This window comes from Phasianus colchicus, chromosome 2 (genome assembly GCF_987193195.1).
Source record: "Phasianus colchicus chromosome 2, bPhaCol1.hap1.1, whole genome shotgun sequence".
In the NCBI taxonomy this organism is placed as follows: domain Eukaryota; kingdom Metazoa; phylum Chordata; class Aves; order Galliformes; family Phasianidae; genus Phasianus; species Phasianus colchicus.
Window position 1 is genome coordinate 3,544,110 of NC_143437.1, and position 27,921 is coordinate 3,572,030.

The window sequence follows — 27,921 nt, forward strand, 5'->3', positions numbered from 1 at the left end:
CTGAGACTTGCCACAAACGGGGAGGTAGTTTGTTTTTTTGTAGGGCTTGCTATTCTGAGACATCATTTTGGCTACAATTGCAGTGGGAAAGGCAGTGGCGCAGCGAGCTGAAATTGCAGGCTGCTTTTGCTTGTAGAGGTACTGAGAAATGCTCGTCCTGTTGTTTTGATAAATCAAATTGCACTGTAGGAAAGCCTGCGTCGGCGGGAGGGGCATTGGCCACAGCACATGTGTCATTTTTGGTAATTCTCTCCTTGTTTATCTTCCTCTCCCAGCTCTGGAGAGCCCCGCGGCTCTGTGCCACGTGCGGTGTGCTGCTCTCTCAGAGCACCCAGCCCTGCTGCACGCTGCTGGCACGCTCCCTGGCCCCTGCTGTGCTCTGCCTGCTGGTCCTACTCTCCCTGGCGTGGTGTGGGGAAAGCCTTCGGGTTTGATCCCAAACAGCCGGCTGGCTCCGTCAGCTGGAGCGCATCAGCTGGAGCAGGGTGAAACATAAACACCCGGCACTGGGGATTTTTTCCTCCTCCTCCTTCTCTGTTGAGTTTTCTTACGTGCAGAGCTGGAGCCAGCTGTTCCCCGGCCAGGCGCAGATCTCCGCCAGCTGCAGGAGCTTATTTCATTTCATACGTCAGCTCATAGTGCTTCTGAGTCTCGAGTAGGACCTGGGGATACCCAAATTTTACCCAAACATGTTCACTACCCTCTTTCCACCTTTGCATGCTAATGGCACGGCTGGGGAGTTCAGGTGCGTGACCCATGTATGCTCCCTCCCAAGAGAGCACAGGTGTGGCCCCAGCAGCTGCACCCAAGCCTCCAGAACCCAAATGTCAGGGCCGTGCCTGTGGTGCCAGAGCCTCTGCCTGCTTGCGTGGGTGTAGGAGTTTCACATTGTTCTCTACAGCCAGTAGAGGCGAGCTGCAATCTGCCCTGGCTTTCAGCTGGGGGGAGGCGCTGGCTGTGATTTCCCCATCCTAGGCTCCTGGATTCCAACGGCTGTAGGGCAGTGAGGGGCTGAGGGGTGCACAGCTGCTGGGGACAGCTGGGGGTGCTGCCCACGCTGCACAGGGCTGGGCCTGGGCTGCTGCTACCCATGGTATTTCCCGTTGAAAAGGGTAAAAGCATCCCAGGCTGTGTGAGCACGGTGATGGGGGGGGGCTCCTGTTTTCTAACCGCCTTGAAAACAAGCTACTAAAAAAGAGCTTTGAGGGGGAGAAAAAAAAAAAAAAGAAAGAAAAGAAAAAAAGCCCAACCCCCAGCTGCTGAGGCTGATGTTTCCTCCTGTGCGCGCCAAATCCACACCGATGCCGATCTCTAGGTATCCCCAGAGTTGCCCTTTAGAGATAGCTCATCTTGGGGCCCCCACCACCCACACCCAGAGGAGAGATTTCCTGGCGCGTGGGTGGCTTGCTCTTTCTTCTACGGAAAACCCAACTTTGCTCAGTTTTTTGCTCAGTGCCATGGTGCCTGCAGTGAGGTAGGGCCCCCAGGGGGGGCTGGCATGTGTTTGTGCCATGTCCTCTGCTGGCCTGGTGGCCACCTGTCACCACACACCTGCTTAGTGCCAGCAACATTCCCTACCATGGCGTGGCAAACACCAGATTTCTCAATTGCATTAAGAAATAAATTACAAAGAAGCTGTGGGCACCTTCCTGATGAGATGGACGCATGGTAATGTAGCAGCAATCCCACTGGGACACAGCATTAATGTCACCTCTGGTGCTGCCAGCCTGCCCCACTGCGAGCACACGTCTGCTTGGGGGTTACATTGCCATCCCACACCATGCACATCCTCAGCCCTTGGGGGGAGCAGCTTCCAGTGTTCTGTGTGTCCCACAGCCACCGCTATCCCCATGTCTGTATCTTGCTTCTGCTGGGCACAGGGTGGCTGCAGCCTGAGCAGCACACCTCTCCCTCCTTCTCCCAGATAAGAATCTCCCTTTTTCCCTCGCCCCCTGTCACCTCTGGGGCTCCTTAGATGATTCACAAACAGCTTTGTCTGTGTATGCCTAGAGGGCTGAAAAATAGCAGCATTTTGCACAAAGCATGCCCCATAAAGGTCAGGCTCCAAAACCGATTCAGATAAAGGCTCGTACTTCAGGCATCTGGCTTAAACTGATTACATCTGCTGGCTTTGTGTGAAATGCCATATATCACAACGGGCCAGAGAAGCAGAAGTCATCTTTTTCCATTCTAGTGTGGAGCAGATTTAAGCCCATTGCAGCCCATCCCATCAGCCAGCAGTGCCACCACCGATGTGGAGGTGCTTGCAGGGCTGTGCCCATCCCGCAGCCTTCTGCTCATCAGTTGAGGCGGGTTCCATCCGTGGGCTTCACGGGGCTGCGGTGTGCGAGAGAGAGGGCAGGTCTTGAGAAAATGCTGGGATGTGGACACTCGCTGACCCCCAAAACACACCAAGATATGGTCTGGGTGCAAAGGACATCCTGTTCTTGTGAGACGTTTACCCTCGAACCTCCGTGCGCGTGAGCCACCCACACAGAAACCAAAGTGATCTGTGGGGAGAAAATTGCAGAAGCGTCTGACTGTCACCGTGCTGCCACAACCGCTCCCTTCCCAGCCCGGACCTCAGCGGCGGTGCTGGCTGAGCTTTTCCCTAATGCCCTTCCGCAGTTAATTTCCCCAAGGGTTTTTCCCCTTGTCTTTCGGGATTGGAAACTTCAGCCCCGTGAGTGGTGGAGGGCTCAGCGCCTCATGTTGCAGTGCTGCTTGGAACCACTGCCGATCCCTTCACCTCCAGCCCCAGCGTGAGCCACAGCAAGCAGCCCAGTTCCATCCCAGTAGGCAAAATGGTGTGTGTGTGCCTGGTGAGTGAGGGAAAGGATGAGGGAAACTACTGCTGATGCAGTCTACCTGGACTTTAGTGAACCCTTTGCCTCTGTCTCCCACATTATTCTCCTGCAGGAGCTGGAGACTTGGATAGGTGTACTCTTCTCTAAGGGCCAGGCCTGGAGCGTGGTGATGAATGGAGTCACATCCTGCTGGCAGCTGGTCGTGAGTGCTGTTCCCTAGGAGTTGGCACTGGGGTTAACCCTGTTTAATGTCTTTATAGATGATCTGGATGAAGGGATTGAGTGCACACTCAGTAAGCGTGTAGATGACACCAAGTTGGAGGGAAGTGTTGATCTCATTGAGAACAGAAGGCCCTACAGGGAGATCTGGACAACTTGGAGGCCAATGGGAGAGAGTTCACCAAGCCCAAGCACTGGGTGCTGTGCTTTGGCCACAGCAGCCGCACGCAGCACTGCAGCCTTGGGGCAGTGGCTGGCAAGCTGCGGGGCTGTTAGCTTTGTGCCCAGGTGGCCAAGGAGGCCGACGGCACCCCGGCTTGTGTCAGCAGCAGGAGGTGACCGTCCCTCCGCACTGGCACTGGGGAGGCTGCACCTCAGTGCTGCGCTCCGTGCTGGGCCCTCACTGCAGGAAAGGCACCGAGGGCTGCAGCGTGTGCAGAGAAGGGCAGCGGAGCTGTGAGGGGTCTGGAGCACAAGTGTGATGGGCAGCGGCTGAGGGAAGCGGGGCTGTTCGGTCTGGAGAAGAGGAGGCTCAGGGGAGACCTCGTGGCTCTCTGCAACGACCTGAAAGGAGGCTGTGTGAGGTGGGGTCGGTCTCCGCTCCCAGGGAACGGCCATAGGACGAGAGGGGATGGCTGTAAGCTGTGCTTGAGGAGGTCCAAGTTGGATATTAGGAACAATTCCTCCTCCAGAAGTGATTCTGCACTGACACAGCTGCCCAGGGAGTGCTGGGGTCACTGGAGGTGTCCCAGAGCCGTGGGGATGTGGCACTGCGGGACGTGGGCACGGCGTGCTGTGCTGCGTTCGGACTGGATGATCTCAGCGGTCTTTTCCCACCCCCACGGCCGGGCTGCGCGCGATGTAAGGCTGTGTGCGCGCACCCGGAGGCGCGTGGCCGCACGTGCGCGCAGCGCGTACGGCGGCCGCGGGGCCGCGCGCGCTCCCGGCGGAGGGCAGCGGAGGTGAGCGGGGCGGGGCGCGGCGGGGCGGTCCGCGCGGTGGTAAACACGGGGCGGGGCGGGGCCGCGCGAGGAGGCGGAGGCCGCGGGCGCCGCGCACAGGGCCGCCGGCAGCAGCCTGCCGCCGCCCGCCCGCTCCCCCGCTCCCCCTTCTCGCCCCCGCGACTCCGCCGGCGGCACCGTGAGCGGACCGGGAGGGAGGGCGGGGGGCGGCGGGAGGGGAGAGGGGCGCGGGGCGGGCGGCGCGGGGCCGCGGGCAGAACAATGGGGCCGGGCGGGGAGCGGCGGCGGGAGGAGGAGGAGGAGGAGGAGGAGGAGGAGGAAGGGGCGGGCAGGGCCGGCTCCCGCCGCTCAGCGCTCCGCTCCGCCCGCAGGCGCAGCCCATGGCCAAGCAGCCCCCCGAGGCGAAGGCGCCCCGCGACCGCCGGGCCGGGCGGCTGCCGCCGGGAGAGGGGCCGGGCCCGGCCGTCCCGCTGCGGCCCGGAGCCCCCGCCGCGCTGCCCGGCGCCGCCCGGCCCGCCTCGCCCGGCAGCCCCGGCCCGTTCGCCATCCGCTCGCCGCTCTTCTTCTTCGTGCGGAGGTCCCCGCTGCTGCCGCGCTCCTCCAGCGGGTACTTCTCCTTCGAGGCCGAGCGCAGCCCCGCGCCCATGAGCTGCGATAAGGCCACGCAGACCCCCAGCCCGCCGTGCCAGGCCGTCAGCCACTACCTGAGCGCCATGGGTGAGTGCCGGGCGGGGCGGCGGCAGGTAGCGCTGCGGGGATGGCGGCCGGCCGGGCGCGTCTGGCCGCGCGGTGCCGTTTGCTTTGCTTTGCTTTGTTGTTTTTTTTTCCCTCGTGGTGAAGGTCTGTGGTTACAGCTGCAGCGCTGACTGTAACGTGCCCTTAGGAAAGGTTTTCTGACCTTACTGCCGTCCTTACGGCTCGCCGCGAGTTTCACAACCAGCCGCTCGCGCGGCACCGCCCGGACGGCGCCCGCCGCTCTGCCCCGGGCACCGAGAGCCGAGCCGCGCCGTGCCGAGCCGTGCCTGGAGGCGGCCGGCCGTGGGAGTGCCCGAAGAATGTCAGCCGAGCCCCGCAGCCAGCTGTCTGCTGCTGCTGCCCGAGGAATCTCCGGCGGATGTTTGGCTCTCGGTGCGAGCAGACCCGTGGGTTTGTTGGCTTGTGCGGGTCAGCTCTCCCCGTGCCCGCGGGACGTCGCCGTGCTCCGCGCGGTGTGCGCTTCCCGTCGGCCGGCAGCGAGCAGGGGGAGGCGGCTGGATGTGCGTGAGCAGCACGGCCGTGCCGTCCTCCAGTCCTCGCCGAGTTCGGGTGAGGCGCGGAGGGGAGAGGAGTGGTTTCGTCTCAGCCCTGCGTGGAAAAGGGGGAAATCCTCTGGGCGCAGTGAGGAAGCCTTAAAGTGGTGGAGGTGTGTGTTGGTGTGCTATGGGCTGGGTGCTCCTTTCTGCCCGCCTGACCCGTGGTTGTGTTGAAGGGGATTTGCGTTACGGAGGGTGGTTTGGTTTCTACCTGTGAGTGTGGGCACGGCGGTGTTGCTTTGCATCATCCTCGTGCCACGCTGCTTCTCAGGGCTGGGTGTGGGTGGAGGTGGCAGCTCCTGCTCCACGGGTGACATTGGGCAGGGAAACTTGGCAGACGTCTCCTGGGCTTTAGGCTACAGACTTCGCTTTGGCACGGTTAGAGGAGGAACAGAAAAAAAAAATCATAAAACCGTAGAGCTGTTGGAATTGGAAGGGACCATCGTGGCCGCTTGCTGAGATGCTCAGACCTCGTGTGTCCCCACGGCTGAGGCACCCACCACCTACTCAATTGATGACCCATCCCCAGCAGCCTGTATTACCCATTACTGGCGGCCGCGGTCCCGCTGTTGGCGCAGCCCAGAGGTGTGCAGAGCACCCATCCACATGGCTCACACAACATGGGCTGCCTGCCCTTGGCTCCCGCTATGACTGTGGCCACGCTCTGAGAGTTCCCCTGCCTCTCTGCAATTATGACTGGACGCTTTTGATATTGCGATCCGGCAGCGCCGCAGAAAGTCCTTTCTGAAAACCTCAGCCCGATTTCACTCTCAGCCACGCGTCCCGGCGGGCGGGCTGTGCTGCAGGGCCGTGTCCTGCGTGGTGCCTTTGGGCTCCTGCGTGGGTTCTGCTCTCATGCTGCACTTCATTCAGCGACCAGGGCAAGAAATAGCACGGGGCTGTCCCGGGAAGGCAGCGGGCACCGCTCCTGCGCTACTACAGTGTGAAAACAAAACAGCTCCCCGAGCCAAGCCGTGTCAGCTTGGCTCCGAAATGCATTTTCCAGTCGGGTCAGAGCCAGACTTCTTATTTAATATTTTTTTTTTTTTTCAAAATTTTTTTTTTTTTTTTAACTGCCCTACTAATCCTTTGAATATTTAGAGATTGGAAGCTATTTGTATTCCCTCGCGAGTCCTTTTGAGCTTGGGTGCCAAGTTTGTGAAATGCTCTGTTTTGTTTTGAGTGCTGGTTTTCTTTTTTTTTTTTTTTTTTTTGAGGGGTGTGTGTGTGTGCAGTGTTTTCTTTTGTTGTTTTCTATTTCTTATTACTTTTTTCTTCCAATTTTTAGGCTGTGTTTCTTGCTCAAATCTGAGCTTTCCTTGGCAGGAGGGGGCACAGGTGCCGCACCGGGGGTTGCTCATTTCCCCTCCAATATTTGGTGGCTAGTACCGTGGTTTTATCATGTGCTCAGGAGCTTAAAATGGAGACTGAAGGGCTTAGTGCTCTATATTCAGTATAACTGATATATTAGCTCTTTTTTTTTTTTCTCCTTTTATAAGCCAGTGCCATTTTCTTGCGCCTGGTTTATTTTCTGCTGAAGTGCTGGAACATAATACTGAAGAGCAGAGCCTTCCAGCCCCATCGTGGGGATGAAAAGTCCTGAAGTTTGCTCTGAGTGCACTTTGTCCAATTGTGGCTTTCTTCTTAGCGCGGCAGAAACGACCATGCTCCTTGTCTCGTTGGATGCCTCCGCTGCTGGGGGAAGAAATGTGAGAATTAGATCAAATTATCAGGACTGAAGTTTTTTTAAGGTTAGAGAAGGAGTTGCTGCTTTGCCCTGTGAGAAATCATTATGTTTAGAAAAGGGGAAAATAGGATTTTGCTAGGGAAGAAGCTGCTTATAATAATGAATAAAAGCCTAATAATAACACAAAGCCAATACTGGTACAAGCCTGCAGCATGCACATCACACGGCCAGTCTCGGTTGCATTCTTCCCAGGTTTAATGGAGCATTTGCTTTCCGAGTTGTTCCTGTTTCCAACATTCTGTTTTTGCTCTGTGCAGCTTCCAGGTGGCGATCTCACTCACTTGCAGAAGAAATACAACCAGAAATATGGATTGCACAGGAGCTGCGGCGCATCGGGGATGAATTCAATGCCTCCTATTGTCCAAGAAGGGTAATTTTCTTATTTTTACTTTCCATTTCTTTACGCACATTCTCTAAAAGGGAAAAGCTTAATCATATCTGGAAACTAGCTCTGTGGCAAGTGTTTTGTTCACTCAAATGTAGAAAAGGATGCGCGGGTGGCTGTCGTCTGCTGCCGCCGCGTCATGCAATATACTCAGCATCACCTTTCGAGTTGGGACCGGAGATTTTTGGGTGTCGTGGCTTCATTCATGGTACTGAGAGCCACTAAAGCACCACCTGTCTCTGGGTTAGCAGTGAACTGGTGATGAGGAGGGAACCATGTAAGGCAAGCAGAGCTCAGGTGTAGATGTGTGTTGTTGGGGTGGCGTTGCAAGGAGCTGCGCTGAGTGGCTGGCAGCTCTTGGCTACCAGCGCTGCTGTTTTAAGGGGATTGCTGCTGCAAAGAGTCACCGGTATCAAAGTATAGCAACAGGCACAAGCCTGCTCTGGTAGCTTATTTCTCCTAGAAGAATTCAGTAAAAGCTCCTTCAAAAACTGTGTGTTTCATAGAATCACTAAGGTTGGAGGAGACCACTTGGATCGTCCAGTCCAACCGTTGACCCACTGTGCCCACTAGATCTGTAAGGCTGTAAGTTTGTGAGGCTGTAAAATCTCACCTTGAAGTGATTCAACAAAAATGAGCGGTACTAACATGCACAAAAAAAAAAAGTCAGCACAAAGAGATGAGGTAACAGCAATTATCAGAAGAGCAGCGTTAGCTGATAACTTGCCTCTCATCCATTGTTCGCAGCTGCATGTTTGTACATGTGGTTTCTAGTCCTTCTCCCCTTCCTTTGGCTCACCTGTGGGAAAGAGGAGGCAGGAGACGTGTGTGATGATGTGCTGACTGCCCACATCTTTATTCATCCCCCTGGCTCATGAGTCACTTCCTCACTGTGTCCAGAGTCTGCACGGCAGAAGCTCTCCCCAGAATGGGTGCCTGTCCTGGTGCTGCCCCACATCCACCCCTGCCTCTGCTCTCTCACCAGCTCATTCTTTTTGAATTCGTATGTTTTTCCCCTGCTCTGGAGTCAGCAGCTTCCCTCGTGGATTTGCTCTTGTTTTCCCTTCCTGCTGCTCACGTGGGTGAGGGCTGCAGCAGGGCTCGTTGGGGAATGCAAGGGCAAAGTAGTATCGCTTCCCGCAGGCTTAATTAGTCTGATGAATTCCTCTTGTCTGTTGCATCCAGAACCAAGCAGCTTTCAGAGCATTTAAGTAATTGCTGTGGATTTATTGTCCCCTGCGTGCTTGGCTATCGCTCCCTGAAAAGTTGTCTTTTCCTTCTGTGAGCAGCTTGCTGTTGAAGAAGCTCACGCTTGCGGAGCTGGATCGACAGGACAGCACCAGGGAAGGGATAAACATGAAGTTTTGCTGGCAGCCCGTGTTGCCATCAGCCTCCAATCGCAGCAGGTTCATTCGAGCTTGCCCTTTGAGCATGGGTGGAAATGGGGAACTCAGCAGTGCCAAAAGGGTGCTTGCCAGACAGGTCAGGGCTGTTGGACGGGTCGGTGCTGCTCCTCTGCCCCAGCGTGCCCAGCTGGGGGCCCTGGGACAAGAACCTGACTGGGATGCCAGGAAGGGTCCCCAAAAACAGCCTGGCTGTGTTCTGTCTGCCCTTAAAAGCTCCCCAGGGCAAAAACAACACAGAGAATTGGGTAATTCAGCATCGATCCACCTTGACAAAGAGTTTGAGCAAGCGGGAGCGGCCGCTGTGCTCTCCTGCCTCGAAGCCCAGCTCCACACACAGCAGATGCACGGTGAGCTAAAATGCACTGCTCACCCTTCTCCACCTGGCTGTGGGATGCTTGAGCATCCTCTGGGGGGGACAGTGCACTCTGTGTGCCCCTGTGCCTGCAAGAGGAGTTTGCATACCGGTGTAAGCAGTGTGATTTCTGCCTGCAGGGCATGTACAGACATGGTGCTGCTGCACTAAATATAGTCCAAACTGCACCGTGTTCTGACAGCGTGGGAAACCAGAGGTGGTGGTGCTGGGACTTCTGTTTTGCTGTTGGGGTTGGGGGTGGGAAAAAGGACCCCAAAAGTAAATGCTTTTTGAATGTTACTGGTCCTGTGCTCAAAGGAGGAGTGCTCAGCTGCAGTGGTTGCTCCCAGAGCCAGTAGAGCTGAAGCCATGACTATCACCATCAGCGGGAACCCATCTCTGCTACCGCTGCCCTTCCTGCTGCAGGTCTTCATTTCTAGATGGGTTTTGTATTATTATTATCATTACCTCCCTGCTTCTCCTAGCAGGGCTTACTGCTTGCTTCCACACTGCAGACTCAAGCAGCATTACGTGCATCCCACACCCAGGTGAGGGAGTCAGCGTGATGTCCTCCCTGAGCCTTCGCAGTAGATGTGGCTGGGAGTGGGCAGCATTGGTCCACTGAGGACTATAAAGCTTTTCATCAAAAGCCAACATGAAAGGAGTCTGGGTTTACTTCTTGGTAAAATCCTAAAAATGCATCATTTCCAGTTTGTGAAATCTCACAGTCTCCAGTGTTAGCAAGAGCTGAGAACTGGGTGCTCAGCCTCGCTTGAAAGCGTTGGGGTATTTGCCCTATTTGTGTTGCATCATCTTCTGCTCAGAAGAAATCTTGGGTTGGCTTCAGTGAACTTGAATTGAGCCCATTTTATGGATGTGCTGGGGGACAATACCAATCCCTGAGGCTGGGGACAGGGAACTGGTCATCTTGCAGCAGTCTTGGTTTGGTGCTGGTTGGGATGCCGGCGGTGGCTTCTCCAGTACTGAAGTGTTGGATGTCACTGAGTTGAGTTGCCTTGATTTTGTTTTTGTGTTTTCTCCCTCTGCATCTCCTTGGCGGTGACAAATAACAAGCATCAGTGCATTTTGGCCACCCCTTGGGGCAAACTTGGTGCTCTCATCTGTACCGAACCCCTTGAAGCAAGCTCAGTAGGTAAATGTAGACCTTTCCTCGTAGTGGCAGCAATGGGGAGAAAGCTCAGAGTTGCAGTAAGGAAGATGCCAGGCTCACCTTCTCCTTCCTCACGTGCGGGAGATGTTCAACTCACAATAACTGGGAATTCAAGTCACTTTCTTACTTTCTGCCCCCCGTTTCCCTCCTAGGGTTTCTTGGATAACCACGCTGGAAACCCCCAGGTGGTGATTCTGCGCCTCCTGCATTACATCATCCGCCTCATCTGGAGGATGCAGTGACGCCGGCCGTGTGGGCTGCTGGGACTCGATGGCTTCTTCCAAAAACCAGTGGAGAAGAGCCAATGCCAGAGCTTGGAGCTTCCAAGCTGCCCCCCCTGGCCTGGGAGTGTGGTGGCCGGAGGAGTGTGGATTTCCCACGTGGACCTGCCAGGATGCTCCAAAGCTAGATTTTATCTGAGAGTGGTGTTTACTGTGTTTCTCTCATTTTTTAATTATTGTTTTTTTAATTGTCTCAGAGAAAAGTCCTCAGTGACGATGTTTGGTCGTCGTTTCTGGAAATCAGTCAGCTCGTCTTGGATACTCCCCAAGACCTTCCAGATTCAGCTGATCTGCAGAGCTGCCTTATTTGTGCTGCAGGTGTTGCAGGGAGCATTGGACGCGCCCTGGCCGCAGCGCTGTCGCCTCCTCCTGCCTGCCAAAGAGGATGAGGATGGAAGAAGGGCAGAGGGATTTTAATCAGCACTTCTTTTACGTGTAAATACCTAATGCTACCCCAAATCCAACTTCGTTTGCGTCATGCGAATAGCCTATTTCCTGCTGACTGGTTTTTTAGTTTTGGTTTTGTTTTTTTTTTCCTCATTTTTTATTTTAAATTCTGAATTTCAAGACTTTAGCTGTCAGATTCCCAGGGTCCAAGATATCACAACCAACCAACCAAACAAAAAACAATCCACCAGGTTGCCTTTTTAGAAATTCTTTCTATAAGACGTGTGAAAATGCTTACGTATTGTATAATATTATAATATATAATATCGGTGACTGAGTAAGTCAGCAATAAGATGTCCTTGGAGGCAGGTTAAAACAGTTCCCAAACCACTGCAGTTTTGCACCCAGCGACAGGTCCTGCTGTGCGACTCCAGGAACTGTTCTAAAGGCATGGTTAGCGTGTTGCTGTTAAACCCAGGAGGGTTTTTGGCACACTGGATGTTTTCTGGGATCCTCTGTTTGGACTGGACCAGGGTGATGGGAGAAGTCCACCGTCTGCAGGCGAGGAGCAAGGGGATGAAAACCCTGAAGGTTCCTGTGATGGGATCCAGCTGAATGAGGAGCCGTGCAGCGCTGAAGGACGCAGACTTGCTTGTGCACGCTGTTCAGATGGTAACAACTCATCATGGAATGTGGGGTTGCACCCTGCTAGCCTTGGGCAGGTCTTCTCCTCGTGGCACATCTCCTCCTTCCACCTCTGAAGACCTCAGCAGGTGTTTGACGTCCCAGGACGCTGCCCTTTCTCTCCTCCCATCTGGAGACCCTGCCACGTGTCTCGAGAAGGTCACCACGTGGGTGTGTGTCCCAGCTAACGGAGACCCTGCCATCATCTCTGGTTCATCTCACACGGGAAGCTTCTGCACAGCCAGTGCTTTTTGGGGCGCGTCGTTGCTTCGACCGCCTGCGTTTCTATGCACAAACGTACTCCTCCTCTCACCTTCAGAACTGTCCCCTTTCCTCCAGCTGGTGCGGATGGTCCTAAAATCACCTTCCAAATGCTGCAGTTAGTTCTGGTTTCACCAGCACCATAGAAGAAGAAGAAGAAGCAGCAAACCCGGCCCTATGATAGCGGTTTTTCCTACCGCATTGCAATATGCACGTCAGGAGAAACTGTTCTGCGTGCCACTGTGTGAAGATCAGTGTTCCTATGTTAGAAGAGCTGTGTACAGTCTGACCTCTTTGCACCGGCTGGGAGGCGATGACCCGTTGGCGTGGGGCTGCGTGCCCCTGATTGCACTCGTTGGAAGGAGAGTGGAGCAATTTTAGCTTTTTCTGGTCCTGCGTCCCATGGAACACACCAAAGAAGGCTGGCCAGCACCCAGCACTTTGCCCTGTCCTCCTGGCTCTATGCTGGGGAGGAAAAAAAAGAAAAAAAAAGAAGGGGAAGAACGCAAGGGATTGACACCATCTGGCTGGATGTGAAGCAGCCCAAGCCAGAATGCAGACAGAGGAAAAAGTAGCTCCAAAAAAAAAAAAAAAAAAAAAAGAAAAGAAAACCAGGCTTAGTTCCTGTAGGGTTGTGAGAATTGTTTATTTTTGTTTGTTTGTTTTCTTTTTAATGTCTGGGAAAAAAAAAGAAGAATGATGGTTTTAAATCAACAGTTAAACTCACTTCAGCAGTGTTCACTGATGGATTTGGGTCGTTTTAAGCCCAACGTCACCTGTGCTCTCTGTTCTGCCAGAATGATTCCATGAAGTTCAGTGGTTGCAGAGAGCCCCGGTGTGCTGGATGGTCTCACGCCACGCGTTACGCCTCTCAGTTGGTAACTGTAAATACCTGACTATTTATTAGAATAGGGCACCGTATTATTTTCATCATCTGAGCCAAATATCTGCGTGCAATGTATTCTCTTTCCATTCTCTCATGTAAGTTTTGTACAGCTTATAAGTAATCAAAAAAAAAAAAAAAAAAAAAATCCTGTTTCTTTTCCCTGAACTTTTTTTAGAGTTAAACTTTGGTAAATACTGTAGATTCCCCCCCTCCTCCTTTATTTTATTTTATTTTTTTTTCCCCCTGTGTAATCAATGCACTCTACTGTTCCATCATGCTGTAACTTGTAGAAACGATGTCTATTTATTTCCTGCTTATTTAAATTCCTGTCGAGGTTCTGTCTGCCCCTCTCTCCTCCTGCCCCAGGTCTGCGGTGTGGATGGACCACATGAGTGATGGACCTCCCAGCGCTGCCCGCTGGATTCAGCACAGCCAACGTGGATGATTGGTTTAAGTGCCTAAATCCTGCACTCCCATAGGGATTTAGGCACCTCCGAGATTACAGCATTAGTAAAATTCAGGGGAACTTTGGCTTCTCCACCACGATTTTGGTCCTCTCGTCTTTAAAACCACATTCTCTTCTGTCTCAGCCAAGGACCCAGGACGTCCCAGCTTTAGCATCAGGTACAACCGGAGTGCACACTGATGTCCCAATTAATCACTAACTCGTTTCATAGGACCCAGCATATGTAGCATTTTTATTGCAATTTCCCTGGCTTACTTGTGTTTTGCACTGATGAATTTTGGACAGGGTAATTGCCACTTTACTTGTGCAATACTGCTGTAAATAATTGCAGATCTTTTTTGTTTTTGTTTTTTTTTGTTTTTGTTTTTTTTTTTTTAAGATGCAATCTTTTATGTTCTTAATATGAGTTTTATATGAATAAAACCTTCAACTATTTGACTACTTGTCACGAGTGGTGCTTTCTTTGGGGGCTTCTGGATCGACCCTCTGCAAGGAGATTGTTGGTGATTTCAGGTGCCCACAGCTGAGAAGAGCAAGGCAGTGATCTGTTCATGCATTTAATTCAGTAGGGTTTTACAGGGCTTGCTTTTTGAATTCTTTTTTCTTCTTTTCCTGGGTTGTTTAGGCTTCCTTAATGAGCTACTAGAGTTCTGGGAGGGCTTTTCTTTATTTTGTTTTGTATTCATCCTCACAATCTGCTTGTTGATACCACCGTCCTGCCTTCCCTTGCATTGGCCCTCCCTCCCTTTTCTGTCCTCAATTCTAAGCCCTCCCCAATGTCTTATGGCCGGATCCCCTTCACACTTGGTGATGGTGAAAGAGCACAAGGGGCAGGATGGCTCCTTGCCCTGTGCCATCTACCCAAGCAATTGCTCGCTTTGCCTTTATTTCACCACAGATAATAGCTGGCAGATAACTGATAGCATCAGCTGTGGTTTGGAACAATTATTTTGCTGCGCTGGCTCGTGTGGGGCTCTCAGCACAAAAGGAGCAGCCACGAGGTGAACGTGGGGCTCCTGGAGATCAGCAGCAGGGGATGGCAGAAACAAGAAGCCAAGCACACAGATGTGTGTCTGTGTGCACCTCTTTGCTGTTTGCTCCCTGAATGCAGCACCCAAGCCACTCGTTGAGGATTAGCACACCTCCCTTTGCTGGGAATTTAGCCCTGGCCATGAGTCACGGTGGTGAGGCGAGAGCAGGGCTTGTTTCTGCAGAGGCAGCTGCACTTCCCTGTTTGTTTGTGTCTTGTTTTGTTTTTAAGCTGTTCAGAGTCAAGGAGGACTTACTTTTGAACATCATAAAATAATAAGGTTGGAGAGACCACGACGACGATCCACTCCAACCACCAACCCATCATGGCCAAGATATTGCTGTTCCCTTCATCTACCTCCTCTTTTCAACTCTCCAAAAACCTTTAAGTGCGTTTCGTTTTATAAAAAGATAATGAAGGACAAAAAGAAATAATAATAAAAAAGATCTCCAACCTCTCATCACGATCCCACTGGGCTCTTGGAAGGCTGTCTTTCTTTAACCACCACAGTTCCCTGCTGCTCATTGCGCACCGCCGGGAAGCTTTGGCTCAGCACTGTGATGCTGACAGCTGAAAGGAAAGAAGAAAAAGTGGGGAAGGAATAAATCAGAGAGAAATGTGCCCAGGAACCCCTGCCCTGTGAGAGGCTCCTGCTGAAATATATGAAAGAAAACCAAAAGCCCACCCCGACCTTGACAAACAACAAAATTTCTGGATTGTTTTTTTTTTTCTTTTTTTTTTTTTTCTTGTGCTTGTTTCAAATTACAGAAGTTCTTGAAAGGGAAGTTTATAGGTTTCAGGTGCTATTTTAGGGGCTTCTTTAACTCAACAATGCCCGTATTGCCCAGCCAAGGCCAAACCATCTGCCTGGGGATTTTTGGTCCCGTTCAGGAATATGGCAGGACTGGGATGATAAGGGAGGATTTGGGTGACAGCCCTGACCCCTCTGGGATTGATATCTCGCCTCTCATTTTGGGGAAAATTCCATGAGTTTTGGAAGCTAACTAACAGGGCCTTTGGCCACGAGCTGGAGACAGGACCAAGCCAGAGTGACCTGTGCAGGCAAGTTGTTTGCTGATGGTTCCCCCTCTGTCTTTGCTGTGACTCATTTTGGAAGGAGCTCAGCCTGAACCCCACGACCTCGGTGAGACAACAGGGAAGGGAAATGCTCCCCGGTGGCATCCCACAATGGTGAGAGTCCCAGCTGGTTTCTGCCCGTGGCCACCAGCCTGGCCCAGGAAGGCTCTGGCCACATCTAGGTAGGCTATGGCCAGGCCCATGGCAGACTCAGCCCATATTGGCCACAACCCCATTCTGGCTTGCCATGGCTGATGCAATGGTGGCCATGGCCTGGGTTGGACACAAGCAGGTCCCAGTTGGCCATAGCCCACGTTGACCATTTCCCAGGTCCACCAAGGACGTGTCGTCTGCTCCCTCTCCAAAAGACCAGCTCTTTCTCAAAAATCTTGCTTCAGTGACAAATTAAAACCACCATCCATTTTCTGTTTGTTTGAATGATGACAAACTTCCTTTATTCCTTGAAAAGGGAAAAAAAAACAAAAAACAAAAAACAACAAACCCAACAGTTTGATCATGTGAAAAGCCACGCGCATGGCTCGTGGCCACACGTAGATCAGCTCTTAACCTCTTTCAGCTGAACCTACTCACAATATACCTGGTCTTGTTGATGTGGGACAACTGAAATCCAGTAATGACTGCCCCGAGGATAACAGTGGGCTATGCTACGTGGAAGGAAGCCATTCTAAACCAGGAACAGGTGGAGAAGAGCCACCCTATTGATGGGCAGATGAGGGGCTCCTCCTGCCCTCACCCTCACACTATGGCATCAAGCTGCTCTGTGTTAATAAAGAACTCCAAATCCATTCATTATGGCTGGATTTGTGCTGGATTTCTACCTGGGATTAATTTTCTTCTTTTTTTAAAATATATTAACCTATAAAACCAAGTGTCTCATTCCAAAGACAGTCTATGCAGGTAGGAGGTACAGCGCTGAGCATCCTTAGGGTGCCATAGAACAAATACAAAGCCTGGCCCAAGCTCCATGCCCCAGAAATGAGGACGAAAGGGTTTAGGGCCATCCAGCACCAGGGGAGCGGCAGAGCCATCCTGCCATACCCTCACTATATTTTTTTCCAATGACTCGCATCTGACCTTTCAAACACCTGTTCAGCCTAAAACAGCTAAAAATACCCACCAAGCTTTGCATCTGATTTTCATATTGCAACAAAGGTCACTGTTTCCAGTGGGTTTTCTTACATTTCTTACACGGGTTCTAGGACATTTGAGCCCTGGGCACTCTGATATCGCCACGGATGGGCACCCTGGAGCCCTGGCCACTAGGCAGGATTTCCCAACTTTCCCCAGCACTTTCCCAACAGGTCCTGGATCTGTACGGATGTGGTGGGACTGGCTGCATCTGTATGTTGTGACAAAACCAATTTCTTTCTATTGCTGGACTCCTGAGAGTCCCAGTGCCAGCACAAAAGCTATCCAGCTCACGCTCCTCTGCTTTCCCCAGCAGCACTGTCCTGAGCCAAAATTTCCCAGCAGCTTCAGCCCAAGGACACACAAATCCCACCAGCACCGAAGGAATAGGGTGGGAGTTTCTCCTGCCCGGTATTTTGATGGGCTCATATTTTAATGTTGTCGGGAGTGCACGGGGGAGCCTTTGCTGCCCGGCCGCGTTGGGCTGCCGCTAATTAAACCACGATTTCTCTCGGTGTGATTCCTGACATCACACACCGAATGGAAACTTTTTGACAAAGGCATCGGTTTAATTAGGGAGAAAATGTTTGAAGGCGATGCTATGTCAGCTCCCGAAGGGGGGCAGGACATGGCAGGCAGCAAAATGCCACCTCCCCAGCCGTGCACCGGCGCTGCCGACGCTGCTCTAATTGGCTCCGGTTTGCACATCTGTGTTGGCGCTGGGCTCAGCCTGGAGAAAGGTGAAAATAAATGGTTGGATTTTTTTTTTGCTTTTTTTTTTGCTTTTTTTTTTTTTTCCATAAGACAGAAGCTGGCAGCACGCATCCTTCCTGCTCCCTTGGGACTCCCAGCCCAGCGCTGGGTCATGGGGCTGCGGCACAGCATCGCGGCGAGGAGACGGCTGCAAAAATGTGAGCAGAGGGACACGACCTTATTCCTCCCAAACGAAAGATGGGTTTCTAAGCTCAGCTGGTAGTGCTGGGTCTAGCCCTGACCTCGGGATTCAGGTGGTGGACTGCTGATGGTGCCTGAAGGTGATGGAGAGTGGTCTCGGTAGCACAGGGATGTACCCAATATCCAAGGTTGCTCAGAAAAGATGGTCTAAATCTGCGAGTTGTTGAATGCTGTGAAGCCCAAGGAGAACACTGCTGCCCCAATCTCTCTAAAACCAGTTTTAGAGATCAGATCTGGGAGCAGGTCCTCAACTGAACACCTGAACACGGTGCTGGATGTGCTCAGGGCATCTCCTTGGGTGCATCCCTCAAGAAAAGCCACCACCGTACCGACAGGGAGTGAGGTGGCCGCCAAGCACTGCTGCCAGCCGGGGAACGCTACGAGTGAGCATCAGCATTCAAATTACTTATTGGCAGAAATGGGTTTAAAAATAGGTTTTTATGATAAACAAACTAACCTCATACAGGAAGTGAGCTGCAAATACTAAAAACTCGTATGGTGTTAAGGGAGCTGGTAGAGCATAGATCTGCCCTGCAAAAAAAAAAAAAAAAAAAAAAGAAAAGAAGAAAAAAAACAAGGAAAAAAAAAGACATTTTAAAATATTTTGTAAACTTTCCTTGGGTTTGTTTTTTGGGTTTTTTTTTTTTCTGTTTTGCTGCCCAGAGAAAGCAGTTGGCATGGGAAAAGGGAAAAGGTGGCTGGGAATAAAGTCTGCTCCCAGAGCTAATAGAGCAGGGGTGCCAGGCTCACACTCACCCCCCAGAAATACAAACACAGGGCTGGGACACCAAGCCATTGCTGGCACTATGCTCCTGCATGCCCTGAGCAGGAGGATCTGGAGAGACGAAACCCAAACCTGGCCCCAGGGTGATGCTCGGCTCGCCTGCATCCCATCCATATGCACGGCACTGATAGGCAGGGAAAAAGGAGAAAAGCCACAGAAACCAAGCAATGCAATGCAAGGCTGTGTGCCGAGAGCAGATTTGGTTTTTCACAGCCCTTTTTATTCTCATGGAAAACAGCAAGGAGGTTCAACAGCCCGCTGGTGCTGCAGGGATGCAGGAGCTGCGCTGTGCCGGGCGGTGGGTGAAGGCAGCAGGGTTTGTGCCCTGCTTACACACCCCAAATCAGAGCAAAGCCCCGGCGATGCACAGCCAGCTTCGAGCCACGAACACAGCATTTCAGTGCTTCTGGGCTTTAAAAAGCGTCTGCTGCTGCTACTGCTGAAAAGGTTAAGCAGTTTTCCTACCGAAACCCGAGTGTGGGCTGTGAAAGAACATGTTAATGAAGAAAATTTCCCCAGGGCTGCTCTTTTATTATCACCAAAGCCATCAAGTTTCAGTTTGACTTATTTGTATTTATTTATAAAAAACAAAGATTAAATAAGTAGAACAAAAACAAAAACCTCATCCTAATTTCTGCGCTCAACCTGATTTATTAAAACAAAGGAAACTCCCCTCCAGCAGGTAGCTGTGCTGCGAGGCTGAAAAACCCTCCCGCATCACGGCACCCAGGTTTTGCTTTCCCCCTCACTCTGCTCCACGGGGCTGAAACGATTCATAGCATTCACTACGAAAATGTTGCTGTGAGATTGAGGTCTTTGCAGAGAGAAAGCAGCCTGGCAGACAGCCCCCAAAAAGCATCGCTGTGCCCAGCACCGACCGGCCCAATGCAGGGATGGGCATTGCAAAGCAAAGTGCCATCTCCCCACAAAGCACCAGCAGAACCCGAGGGCTTGGGGAAAGGGCTGGCAGCCACCAGCACTGCTGCCCGTGCACCTTTGCTTGTCAGATATTAACAAGGGAGCAGCTGATGTTTCTCTCTTCGTGTGTTTTCACCCCTGTCGCCAGAGACCTGGTTAGAAAACACACAAAAAAGCCCTTCAGTGGTCTCGTCGCCTTTAACGCGTTGTTTTTCTACATATTTTATGTTGTTGGCTTTTGTTATCAGTCACATCTGCAATTTGTGGCCAATTCTGTCATGCTTTAGGCAGACATCTTGTTCCCAAAACTGTTTGCAGCCTTTCAGCTACAGTACAGTGGTGAATACAGCACGAGGCCGGCTGTGGCACAACGAGAAAAAGGGCAGATTTAACCCCAAAATCACTCTCAGCTTAGATCTCCTCTCCAAACAAGGCAGGCGGCCTGCCTGCAGCTCCGGCCTGGCATAGCGGCCCCTCTGGATGCCACAGCACGGGCAGGGCCGGCACGGCGCCATTTCCCAGTGTTTTTCCTCCAAAACGCAAGGCGTCCCATTCCCGTGCTGCTGTCAGGGTCTCGCTGGAGGCAGGAGGCGCTGGGGCAGCACACACGGCCTCAACGATCCCCCCCACAGCCTTTCCAGCCCGGCGTCGGAGCCATTAAATCACTTGAACTCTTATTTACCACCGAAAACAAACGCCGCCGACCCGGCGCGTATTCAGTATTAATATCGAAACCAAAAAGCAAATTAATACCGCAGAATCAAGGTATTTAAAAATAAAATGAAAGTCACGCCGAGGAGGGCCGGTTGCCGTGCTGCCGAATGCGTCCCGTGAGCTGCGGGCCCCGGCACGTCCACACGGCCGGCCTGGAGAGGGGCTCAGCACCGCCATTTCGTGCTGCTGCCCACGGCCGAACGAACGCTGCCGTGCTGGGCGGGAAGGGAGCGCGGCCGGGCCCCACGTGGCACGGAGTCAGCGGGAGCGAGGGGCCGCATTCCCAGCCGTCCCCGTGCCCCGAACGGCCGCCCAGCGCCGGGGTTTTTCCACCCAGCCACCCACGGCGGGCGGGGGGCATGACACATGCCGAAACCCCGCTCCCCTTCCTGGCCCTGCCGCCGCCGCCTCGCCGCCTCCCGCTCGCCCGAGCCCACAACGGTTTCCGCGAAAGGGCTGGAGGCAGAGGCGGCTGCTGGACGAGGGGCGACGGCCACAATTTCAGCCCCTCTGCTGAGGGGCACCGCGCGGCCCTGCCGTCCCGGGGGGCTCTGCTGGGAGACCCCACCGCCACCACCCCGCGCACGCCGAGCTCCCGGCCCCCCGAGCCCCCCGCCGGCGGCCCCGCATCCCTGGCACACGTGGGCCGTGCCGGGGGGTCCGGTAGCCCCCGCCAGCGGGTTTTTATGCACTGAAATGGAGTGAAAAATAAGCGTGCCGCGGGTCTCCTGACGCCGTCTGCACTTCCTGTGACTACGCGCAGCACGGCGCCTTTCGGGCTGATCCTTCCTCTATTTATCAGCAGTAAGGGATGGCAGCGTGGGACAAACCCACGTCCCAGGCTCCCAGCCCGGAGCAGAGCACGCACTGAGGGTCGGAAGCCGAGCAGCAGGCTGCCCCGTGCCCCGTTGACCTCATCCCTATGCAGGGAGCTCCCCACGTCCTGCTTGGAAGCGGGGAGCCAAAAGATGGCTACAACGGGTTGGGTCGGAGCGCGGCGTCCTTTGACTCATCCACTGCTGGGCCGCACGGCCCGTCAGCCACGCTGGTATTCACAGCTCAGAGAAGGGAGGGCACCTGTGCGGTGAGGTTTGCAAAATCCTTCTAGTTTGACTCATGTGGAAAGAGTGAAACACCAAAGAGTGTCCTGAAAGTGGGCTGCACGGAACGCTTTTACTGCGCAGCTGACCACATTTGAAGAAAGCAGAATTTCGGACAGATTCAGACAGCCATTTTCAGTGGCTCTGGGCAGAGGTGGGCCCGGGGCTCGGCTGCTGCTGGAGAGGGCAGGGGCAGAGTGGGAGAAAACAGCCTGCACTCGGGAATGAGCTCATCTTGCTCTTTTGTAATTCACACCACACGATGGTGGGGAGGGATGGGGCTGCTACTGCTGCTCTACCAGCAGGAGCCGTGTGGAAACCCACCCTGGGACTTCTATGGGGGCTGAGCAATTGCCTCCACGACAAGCAAGCTGAAAAAGAGCTAACACTCGAGCCCTGCAGCAAAATGTCGAGGGCTATTCACTGCTGCAGTGCATCGAATGAAAGTGGAACCCAGGGAGAAGCAAAAACGCCGCTTTCTGGGCGAGGGTGAGTGGGAAATCCCGGCTGTGAAGTACATAGGAAATAACATCCCCAGCCCTGCGGGGTGGCACGGGGCACTGGGGAAATGTCCCCAGGTACGGCGCGACAGCCGGGCGCCTCGAGCATCGCCGCGCAGCTCAGCCGCGAGATGCCAATCGTCTCATCAAAGCCAGCTGAAAACAAAACTGAGAAGCAGCTTGTGGTTTTACGATGAGCATTGGCATAAAAATATCGAGATTTTAAACACCTTCGGCGTTGCCGTGAGGAGACACGGGGGGCTGTTTGTGAGGTCCCTGATATTTAGCGAGGCTTGTGGCTGTGGATCTGGACAGCTTTTTGCTGCTCTCTCCTCTCCCCAAAGGCAGGCGAGGGGCCATCGGGGCCATCAGCAGGTGAGGAATTAGAATCAGAGAACCATTAAGCCTGGAAAAGGTCACCAAGTCCAACCCCAGCCCGCCCCCACCGTGCTCACTGCCCACGTCCCTCAGGGCCACTTCCCCACGGTTCTGCAGCACCCCCAGGGACGGTGACCTCACCTCTCCCTGCAGTGCCCTTTCCTTACATTCCGTCCCCTAAAAGCGAGGCGCACAATGGAACACGGACAACAAGGTGTTGGAGTCCTCTTGGGTTGTGCAAACCCAGCGTGTGCCCCTTCCCCGGCGTTCCGGGGAGGTGCTGCTCCAGCAGCAGTGCTCTCAGCCCAGCGCTTCCTTTCAAGCAAAGCCCTTTCCCTCATTTCTGAGTCATTAGGAGATCTAAGCGCAGAAACACCCCCAGCTTTCAGAGCACAAATTACGGCAGGGATCAGCCGGGCAGCACGCTCCAGCCTCGCCTTGCCGCCCAGCGGTGTGTGCAAGCCCTTACTTTCACGTAAATACACATCAGGCTGTACGCATTCCTACTGACACACACGGAGTGCCTATCGCCGGGCTGATACACAGCGTCTAAAGCAGAAAATCAGCCGAAAAGTGGAGGAAAAGCCGCACCTTCGCAGCCACCCCTCGAAGCCAGAGGCACCCCGGGGCGCCGCAGCCGAGGCGGGGTGCTGTGTGCGGGTGGAGGGCACGGCTGCACCCACGCCTGCACCGGGCGAGATGAGCTCGGAGATAACGCACAGCCAGACGGTGCCTCAGAGCCCCGTCGGGAACGGCCGCCGGTGGGTGTTGGGAGTGCCGAACCCCGGCGAAGTGTCCTGAAACACTCATTTCAGACAAGTGTATGCAAATAAACGGTATATAAGGCTAAACCCTCCCACTTGGGGTCAAACCACATCCCATTATAGTGCGGCGCTGCGCTGAGCCGGTGCCGGGAGCGGGGCCGTGCCGAGGGCTCCCCGGCTTCTCCATTTTGCAGCAGCGGGGGCCCAGCGAGTGGGAGCGAGCGGGGGGCCCCCAAAGCCACCCCATCCCCTTCAAGATAACCCGTCCTGAGCTCTTAGGGCGGTAGATCACGGGATGGATACGGCTGGAAAAGATCGCTAGGATCATCCAGTCCAACTGTCAGCCCATCCCCACCGTGCCCACCAACCAACCAACCAACCAACCGTGTCCCTCAGCCGGGACCCACGCACCGCCCGCATAGATCTGGAGATGTTTGCCCCAGCCGCGACGTCGGCTTTGCAAACCAAAATGCAACGGGGAGGAGAGGGTGGGAGGGGAAGGGTGTGTGTGTTTGGGGGGGAAACTATTTGCTCGCAGCTCCGAGACTTTGCCGGGCTCCCGGTGGGAAGGAGAAAGGCTCCCGCCCGTTATACAACAGGGATTGTTTATCCCTGGGTAAGCGATGTTTGCTTTGGAGCCCCTCCAGCCTCTCACACCCGCCAGCAAAACACGCCGCGAAAACACCGAGCGCCCGCGGGCGGCCGCGGCGCAGCGCAGCGCTTCGTGCAGCGCACACGGGTGCAGCCCCGTCCCGCAGCGCTGCCCGCTCAGTGCAAAGCGCCGGCAGACCCGGTACCCCCCCGCCCCGCCCGGCTTTGGCCCGCGGGCTCCCCCCGCTGCCAGGAAAGCGCATCTCCAGCAGCGTCCCTTTCTCATCGAATCGTCTATCAGAAAATGCGTGCATCGAGAAAGCAGAAGCGTCGGCAAATAACCCCGTCGGCAAACAACCCTGTCTGCAAATATCCCTGTCGGTAAAAACCAAGAGCAGGGAGGTAAGGGAACGGGAGCACCGTTTTCCCAGCCCGCGTTCCCCAAAAGGTGATGCTCCTCCTGCGAGGTTTGGCCCCTCTGCGTCACCCCGGGCCCGCGGGGCGGGCAGTGGGGCTTCAGGGCTCTGCGGAATCCCGGCCCGCGTTAATCAGGACGCGGGGACACGGAGCGGTGCTTCCAGCCCCAAAGCAAAGCCTGCGTGGCTGTGGGAAGGTCGCGCCGAGGGATGGCCACGAAAGCGGCCCGCAGCCGAATCCGCTGACTCATTTTTGGCCGCCTGGGGAGGTGCAGCACCTCTCGCCTCCGCCGTTCTGTTCCCTGGGGTTTTCCCTCTCCCCTTGTTCGAGCAGGAGCTGAATTACCAAAAACGCTCATCACGTGGCCCCGAGAGTGCAGACCCAGTTTCATTTACCGTAAGAGCACGGGCTCGAAAATACTCCGGTTTCCCGCAGAACAGAAGATCTGCACTCTGCTGAGAGACGCAGAAGGCAAGAGCTCGGCTCCACATCTTGGGTTCCCGCATCCCACTCACCTGAGATATTTCCTCGGGGGGAAGAAGCCCTCCGGGCCCAGCTCACGCTCCATGGGGCTGCCGGTGCCAACCCACTGCTGCGCTCCGGCATCCCCACAGATCTCCTGTGCTCCTGCTCCAGCCGGGGCCCTGCAGGAGGAACGCACCTGCCTTAGCAGGATAGGATGCGGGATGCCGTGCGAGGAGAGCTGCCTTCACAAAGCAACTTTCAGCAATTAACACCAGCCAGCCAGCGTGTTCCACGGGTGTGAGCAGCGGGACGCTGTGACGGATGGATTAGCTTCAATCGGGGAGGTGCGTGGAAATAACAGGGGTTGAGGATGCAGAAGAGCCCCGCTCGCTGCACCAGGGCAGCAGCATCCCTGTCTCATGCCGTATGGATCTGTCTCATCCTTCCCAAGCTCCTGTCTGGGTTTATAGGGAGGAGCGGATCGGGGCGGCTTTCCCACGGCTGCTGGCCAGCTACAACCATTGGGAAGCACGCGGGGTTTTTCCCATCAGAAAGTGACTTCGCTATGGGAAACTGCGGGCTGGGACTGCCCAGCTGGGAGCAAGAGGCAGAAATGGGGATGGGAATCAGGCAAAGGCTTTCAGTTTTTCAAATCCAGTGGGAAAACTCCCACGTGGAGTGAAGGCAGAGGCCCTAGGAAGCCCTGGGAAAGGTCTTGCTTCTGAGGGTTTGCAGCAAAACCCTGAGAAGGAGATAGGGACAGAGGCCCTGCGTGTCCCCCAGGGTGGCAGAGATGGCCCCAGGGACAACCAGGGGGCTGGGGAGGGCTGGAGCCGGGCTCCCCTTGCAGGGTGAGTGCAGCCCTGTGCTATTGCTTTTGGCAGCATCGCTCTCACTCTTGCGCTCCTTCCTTCTTTAAAGAGCGAATCGTATTTTCTGCCATTCCAAACAAGACCTATTAAAAGGCCAGGAGCGAAGGGGAGGAAAAATTGCTGAGATCAGACTTTGTAGGGATAAACGGATTTCTTTTTAAAAAGTACAGAAGAGGAAAGCAGAAAAAAAAAAAAAAGAAGAAATCCCAATCCCGTCTACCTCCAGGCAGGAGGAGCCCAGCACTCCAGCACTTTGGGTGCATGTGCTGTTGGCCATCAGCCCAACAAGCTGTGCGCACCATGAGCTTTGGCTCTTGGTGGCTGCAGAAACGTGCACTTGCTGCCCAAGCAGCTCCACTGCTGCTACAGCACCCGAGAAGGAAAAAGGGAGCGAGAGGAGTTAGCTCCCTCCCTGCTAATGGCTTCAAGATGTGGCTGCCGGAGCCTCGCACTGGAAGTGCTGTGCTGCTTCATGGCCAGCTTGGCTGCTGCTCGAGGGACAGAGGGAAAGCCCCAGGGTGAACCTGGAAGCTGCTGCCAGAGGTGTCCAAGCGTGGCACCTTTTGTGCCCTAAAATCATCCCAGAAAGGTGGGAGGTGCAAGAGGTCACCCCCACAAGCGTCACTCGCTCATCCCATGGACAGCAGCAGGATGGAATGCTGGGAGGGCAGCAGCAGCCTCCCATCCCTTCCAAGTTTGGGCTGTTTCCATGGGATTTCTCAAGAAAAAGTGAAATTTCACTTTTAGGGATGAAAGGTGCCGCTGTGGGCATGAGGAGGCAGAGCAGAGCAGCACGTGGGGATGGGCTGAGGGCTGGGCAATGCTCAGCCTGCCCCTAAGAGCCTCCCACCCCAAACATCACAACAAAAATTGAAGCAAAAGCCTTGCTTTCATCATGGGCTGCGTGGAAAAAGCTGCTTTTCTGACAGAGCTTCTGGAGCCCTTTGGGCAGAAAGCCCAGATCTCCTCTGCTGTGCAGGGGTGTGCTTTGGTGGGAACTTAATGAAGAGATGGAGGTTTCAGCTAAGAGGAGATGGTTGGGTTTTTGGGGTGGGGTTTTCTCATTTTTTCTTCGACTTTTTGGGAAGAAAAAAAAAAAAGAAGAAGCTGGTGGAAAGCTTGCAGCCAGGGAGTGCTGGCAGTGTGCCCAGGGTGCAGCAGGAGGTGGGAGAACGCTGTGCTGCGCGGAGGGAAGAAATAAAACAGGACCTGGAGAAGAGAATTCGGGAAAGAGGAAAACCAAGAGAAGAAAACATGGGGGAAAGAAATGAAATTTAAAAAATGAGGGTGCATTACTGCCCCTCATGGTGGCCAAAATACCACGGGTGCCCGGTGTGCCAGCACCTGCCTGCTCGCGGCGCACGAAGCAAGGCGCTCAGTCACAGCTAAACCATGAAAGAAAAACCACAGCGACCTGAAGAGCTTCTGAGTCACTCCCCGGCCGCCGTGCTGGGACATTCCTCCTGATCTCACTGGCACACATGGGTGGCACCGGAGCACGGTGGCACTTTGGGGCATTGGCACAGCGTGCTGGAACGGATGGCAATATTTGTGCTCCCTCCTTCTGCTCTTTTCCCTTCTCTCTCATGGAGAGATTCCCCCGATTTCTGTCCCACCGGGTGATTTCCCTCTCTTCCACCAACGCGGTGAGGAGGAGCGGGGTGGCAGCGGGGCCAGGCGGCGGTGCCGACAGAGGTCACTGTTGCTGAAGAACTGCCAGGGCAATGGCGCGCCACCCAAAAAGGGGAACTCGGGGGGGGAAGAAGGAGGCATCGATTGGGCCGGGCAGGTTTTGAAAAGGAACCTGCTGCAGTGGGGATGGGCGCAGGGAGGCAGGAGGGGACAGAGCACAGCTTTCCCCTTGGCTAAGGCACGCACATGATGGCACTGGGTGGCACCAAGGGTTGGGGACGCTGCGTTCTGCTCTGCCACCGTGCAGGGATTCAGATGTGAGTAAAGCAAAAGCAGCCAGCACGCAGCTGGTTGGGGTGAGGAACATCCCTGTCATTGCCCAAAGCCCACGCACAAGAGCTGGTGGGTGCAGAATAACCCCCCTGGGCACCACAGGTGTCAACCCACAGCTTGAGACTGCGCTCCTGGTCCTGCCAGATGTGAGATGCAGTCAGGAAAAGAGCCCCAACACACCCCTCCACAATCATCCATCTCCCCAGCACGCCTCTCCACAGCATCCACAGAGCAGAGTGCTTGCAGTTTCAACACACAGCACTCAAAACTATCTTCACCCCGTGCCGAGGGCAGAGCCCAGCCCAAGCATCGCACAGCAGCACGAGAACCACAGGCGTTGCAAAGACGATCCGAAAACATTTTCGCGGCAGATCAATGGGTTCAAGTGCAATAGAAAACACCTAGCAGACAAAGTAGCCACGCTCAGCATTTTTAGTGTCTGATAAAGCCAGCAAGAAGCACCTTACCCTGGGCAGACGGGGGAGCGGGCACTGAGATGAGCGCGGGCTGCGCGTGGCCAGGAGCGAAGGCCGCTGTTCGTAACGGGCGCCAGAGCTGCTGAGCTGAAACTCCCCCCGCGCTCTGCCCAGATCATTGGTCCAGGTCGCGGCGGTGGCTGCTTTCAAATTCTGTTAAAAGCTTAAAAAGGAAACAGGAAGCCTCTCGGCTTCGCACAGCTCGCACACACGCACACCCACGCGCCCGCCTTCCTGCAGGCAGCTCCCGGCTGCGCTGCCAGCATCACGCTGGACACGCAAACACCTGCGTTCCTTCTCCTCAGCTGAGCTCCCAAATCTTTGCTTTTTGGGTTTGGTGCAGCAGGACAAGCAGCTGCCAGCCCTGTGCTGGTGGCCAAACGCCAGCCAAAGCCTCACTTATCCCACAGGACGGTGACACAGTACCCTCTCACAGGCACCTATCAGACTTTTGTAAAGCC

The 27,921-nt window shown here is 54.4% G+C and overlaps 2 protein-coding genes across 8 annotated transcripts; one reads left to right on the plus strand and one right to left on the minus strand.

Moving 5' to 3' along the window:
• Positions 1-4,288: 4,288 nt before the first annotated feature.
• Positions 4,289-12,525, plus strand: BCL2L11 (BCL2 like 11). The gene is made up of 3 exons (XM_031597834.2): positions 4,289-4,705; positions 7,285-7,397; positions 10,494-12,525. Exons 1-3 carry the CDS (start codon positions 4,369-4,371, stop codon positions 10,581-10,583), a joined length of 540 nt encoding a protein of 179 aa, XP_031453694.1. The 5' UTR covers positions 4,289-4,368; the 3' UTR covers positions 10,584-12,525.
• On the minus strand, positions 6,360-27,849 carry LOC149918820 (uncharacterized). 7 transcript variants are annotated; one of them, XM_090134573.1, is made up of 5 exons: positions 27,452-27,848; positions 24,198-24,326; positions 14,791-14,906; positions 8,140-8,211; positions 6,360-6,972 (listed from the first exon to the last, which is right to left on the minus strand). In XM_090134573.1, the coding sequence occupies exons 1-3, from the start codon at positions 27,577-27,579 to the stop codon at positions 14,858-14,860; spliced, it is 306 nt and encodes a 101-aa protein (XP_089990699.1). In that variant the 5' UTR covers positions 27,580-27,848; the 3' UTR covers positions 6,360-6,972; positions 8,140-8,211; positions 14,791-14,857. The 7 variants fall into 7 exon arrangements, with proteins under 7 accessions (XP_089990699.1, XP_089990700.1, XP_089990701.1 ...); XM_090134574.1 differs by having other exon boundaries at positions 6,360-6,975; XM_090134575.1 differs by lacking the exon at positions 8,140-8,211 and having other exon boundaries at positions 27,452-27,849.
• Positions 27,850-27,921: the final 72 nt, after the last annotated feature.

Coding starts and splice junctions, on each gene's coding strand:
- BCL2L11 (XM_031597834.2), top strand. CDS start 4,369: ATGGCCAAGCAGCCCCCCGAGGCGAAGGCGCCCCGCGACCGCCGGGCC. Junction 4,706..7,284: donor CCACTACCTGAGCGCCATGG/GTGAGTGCCGGG, acceptor TGCTCTGTGCAG/CTTCCAGGTGGCGATCTCAC. Junction 7,398..10,493: donor CCTCCTATTGTCCAAGAAGG/GTAATTTTCTTA, acceptor TTTCCCTCCTAG/GGTTTCTTGGATAACCACGC.
- LOC149918820 (XM_090134575.1), bottom strand. CDS start 27,579: ATGATCTGGGCAGAGCGCGGGGGGAGTTTCAGCTCAGCAGCTCTGGCG. Junction 24,327..27,451: donor CGCTCCCCCGTCTGCCCAGG/GTAAGGTGCTTC, acceptor TTCCTCCTGCAG/GGCCCCGGCTGGAGCAGGAG. Junction 14,907..24,197: donor CCCCCGAGGAAATATCTCAG/GTGAGTGGGATG, acceptor CTTTCCTTTCAG/CTGTCAGCATCACAGTGCTG.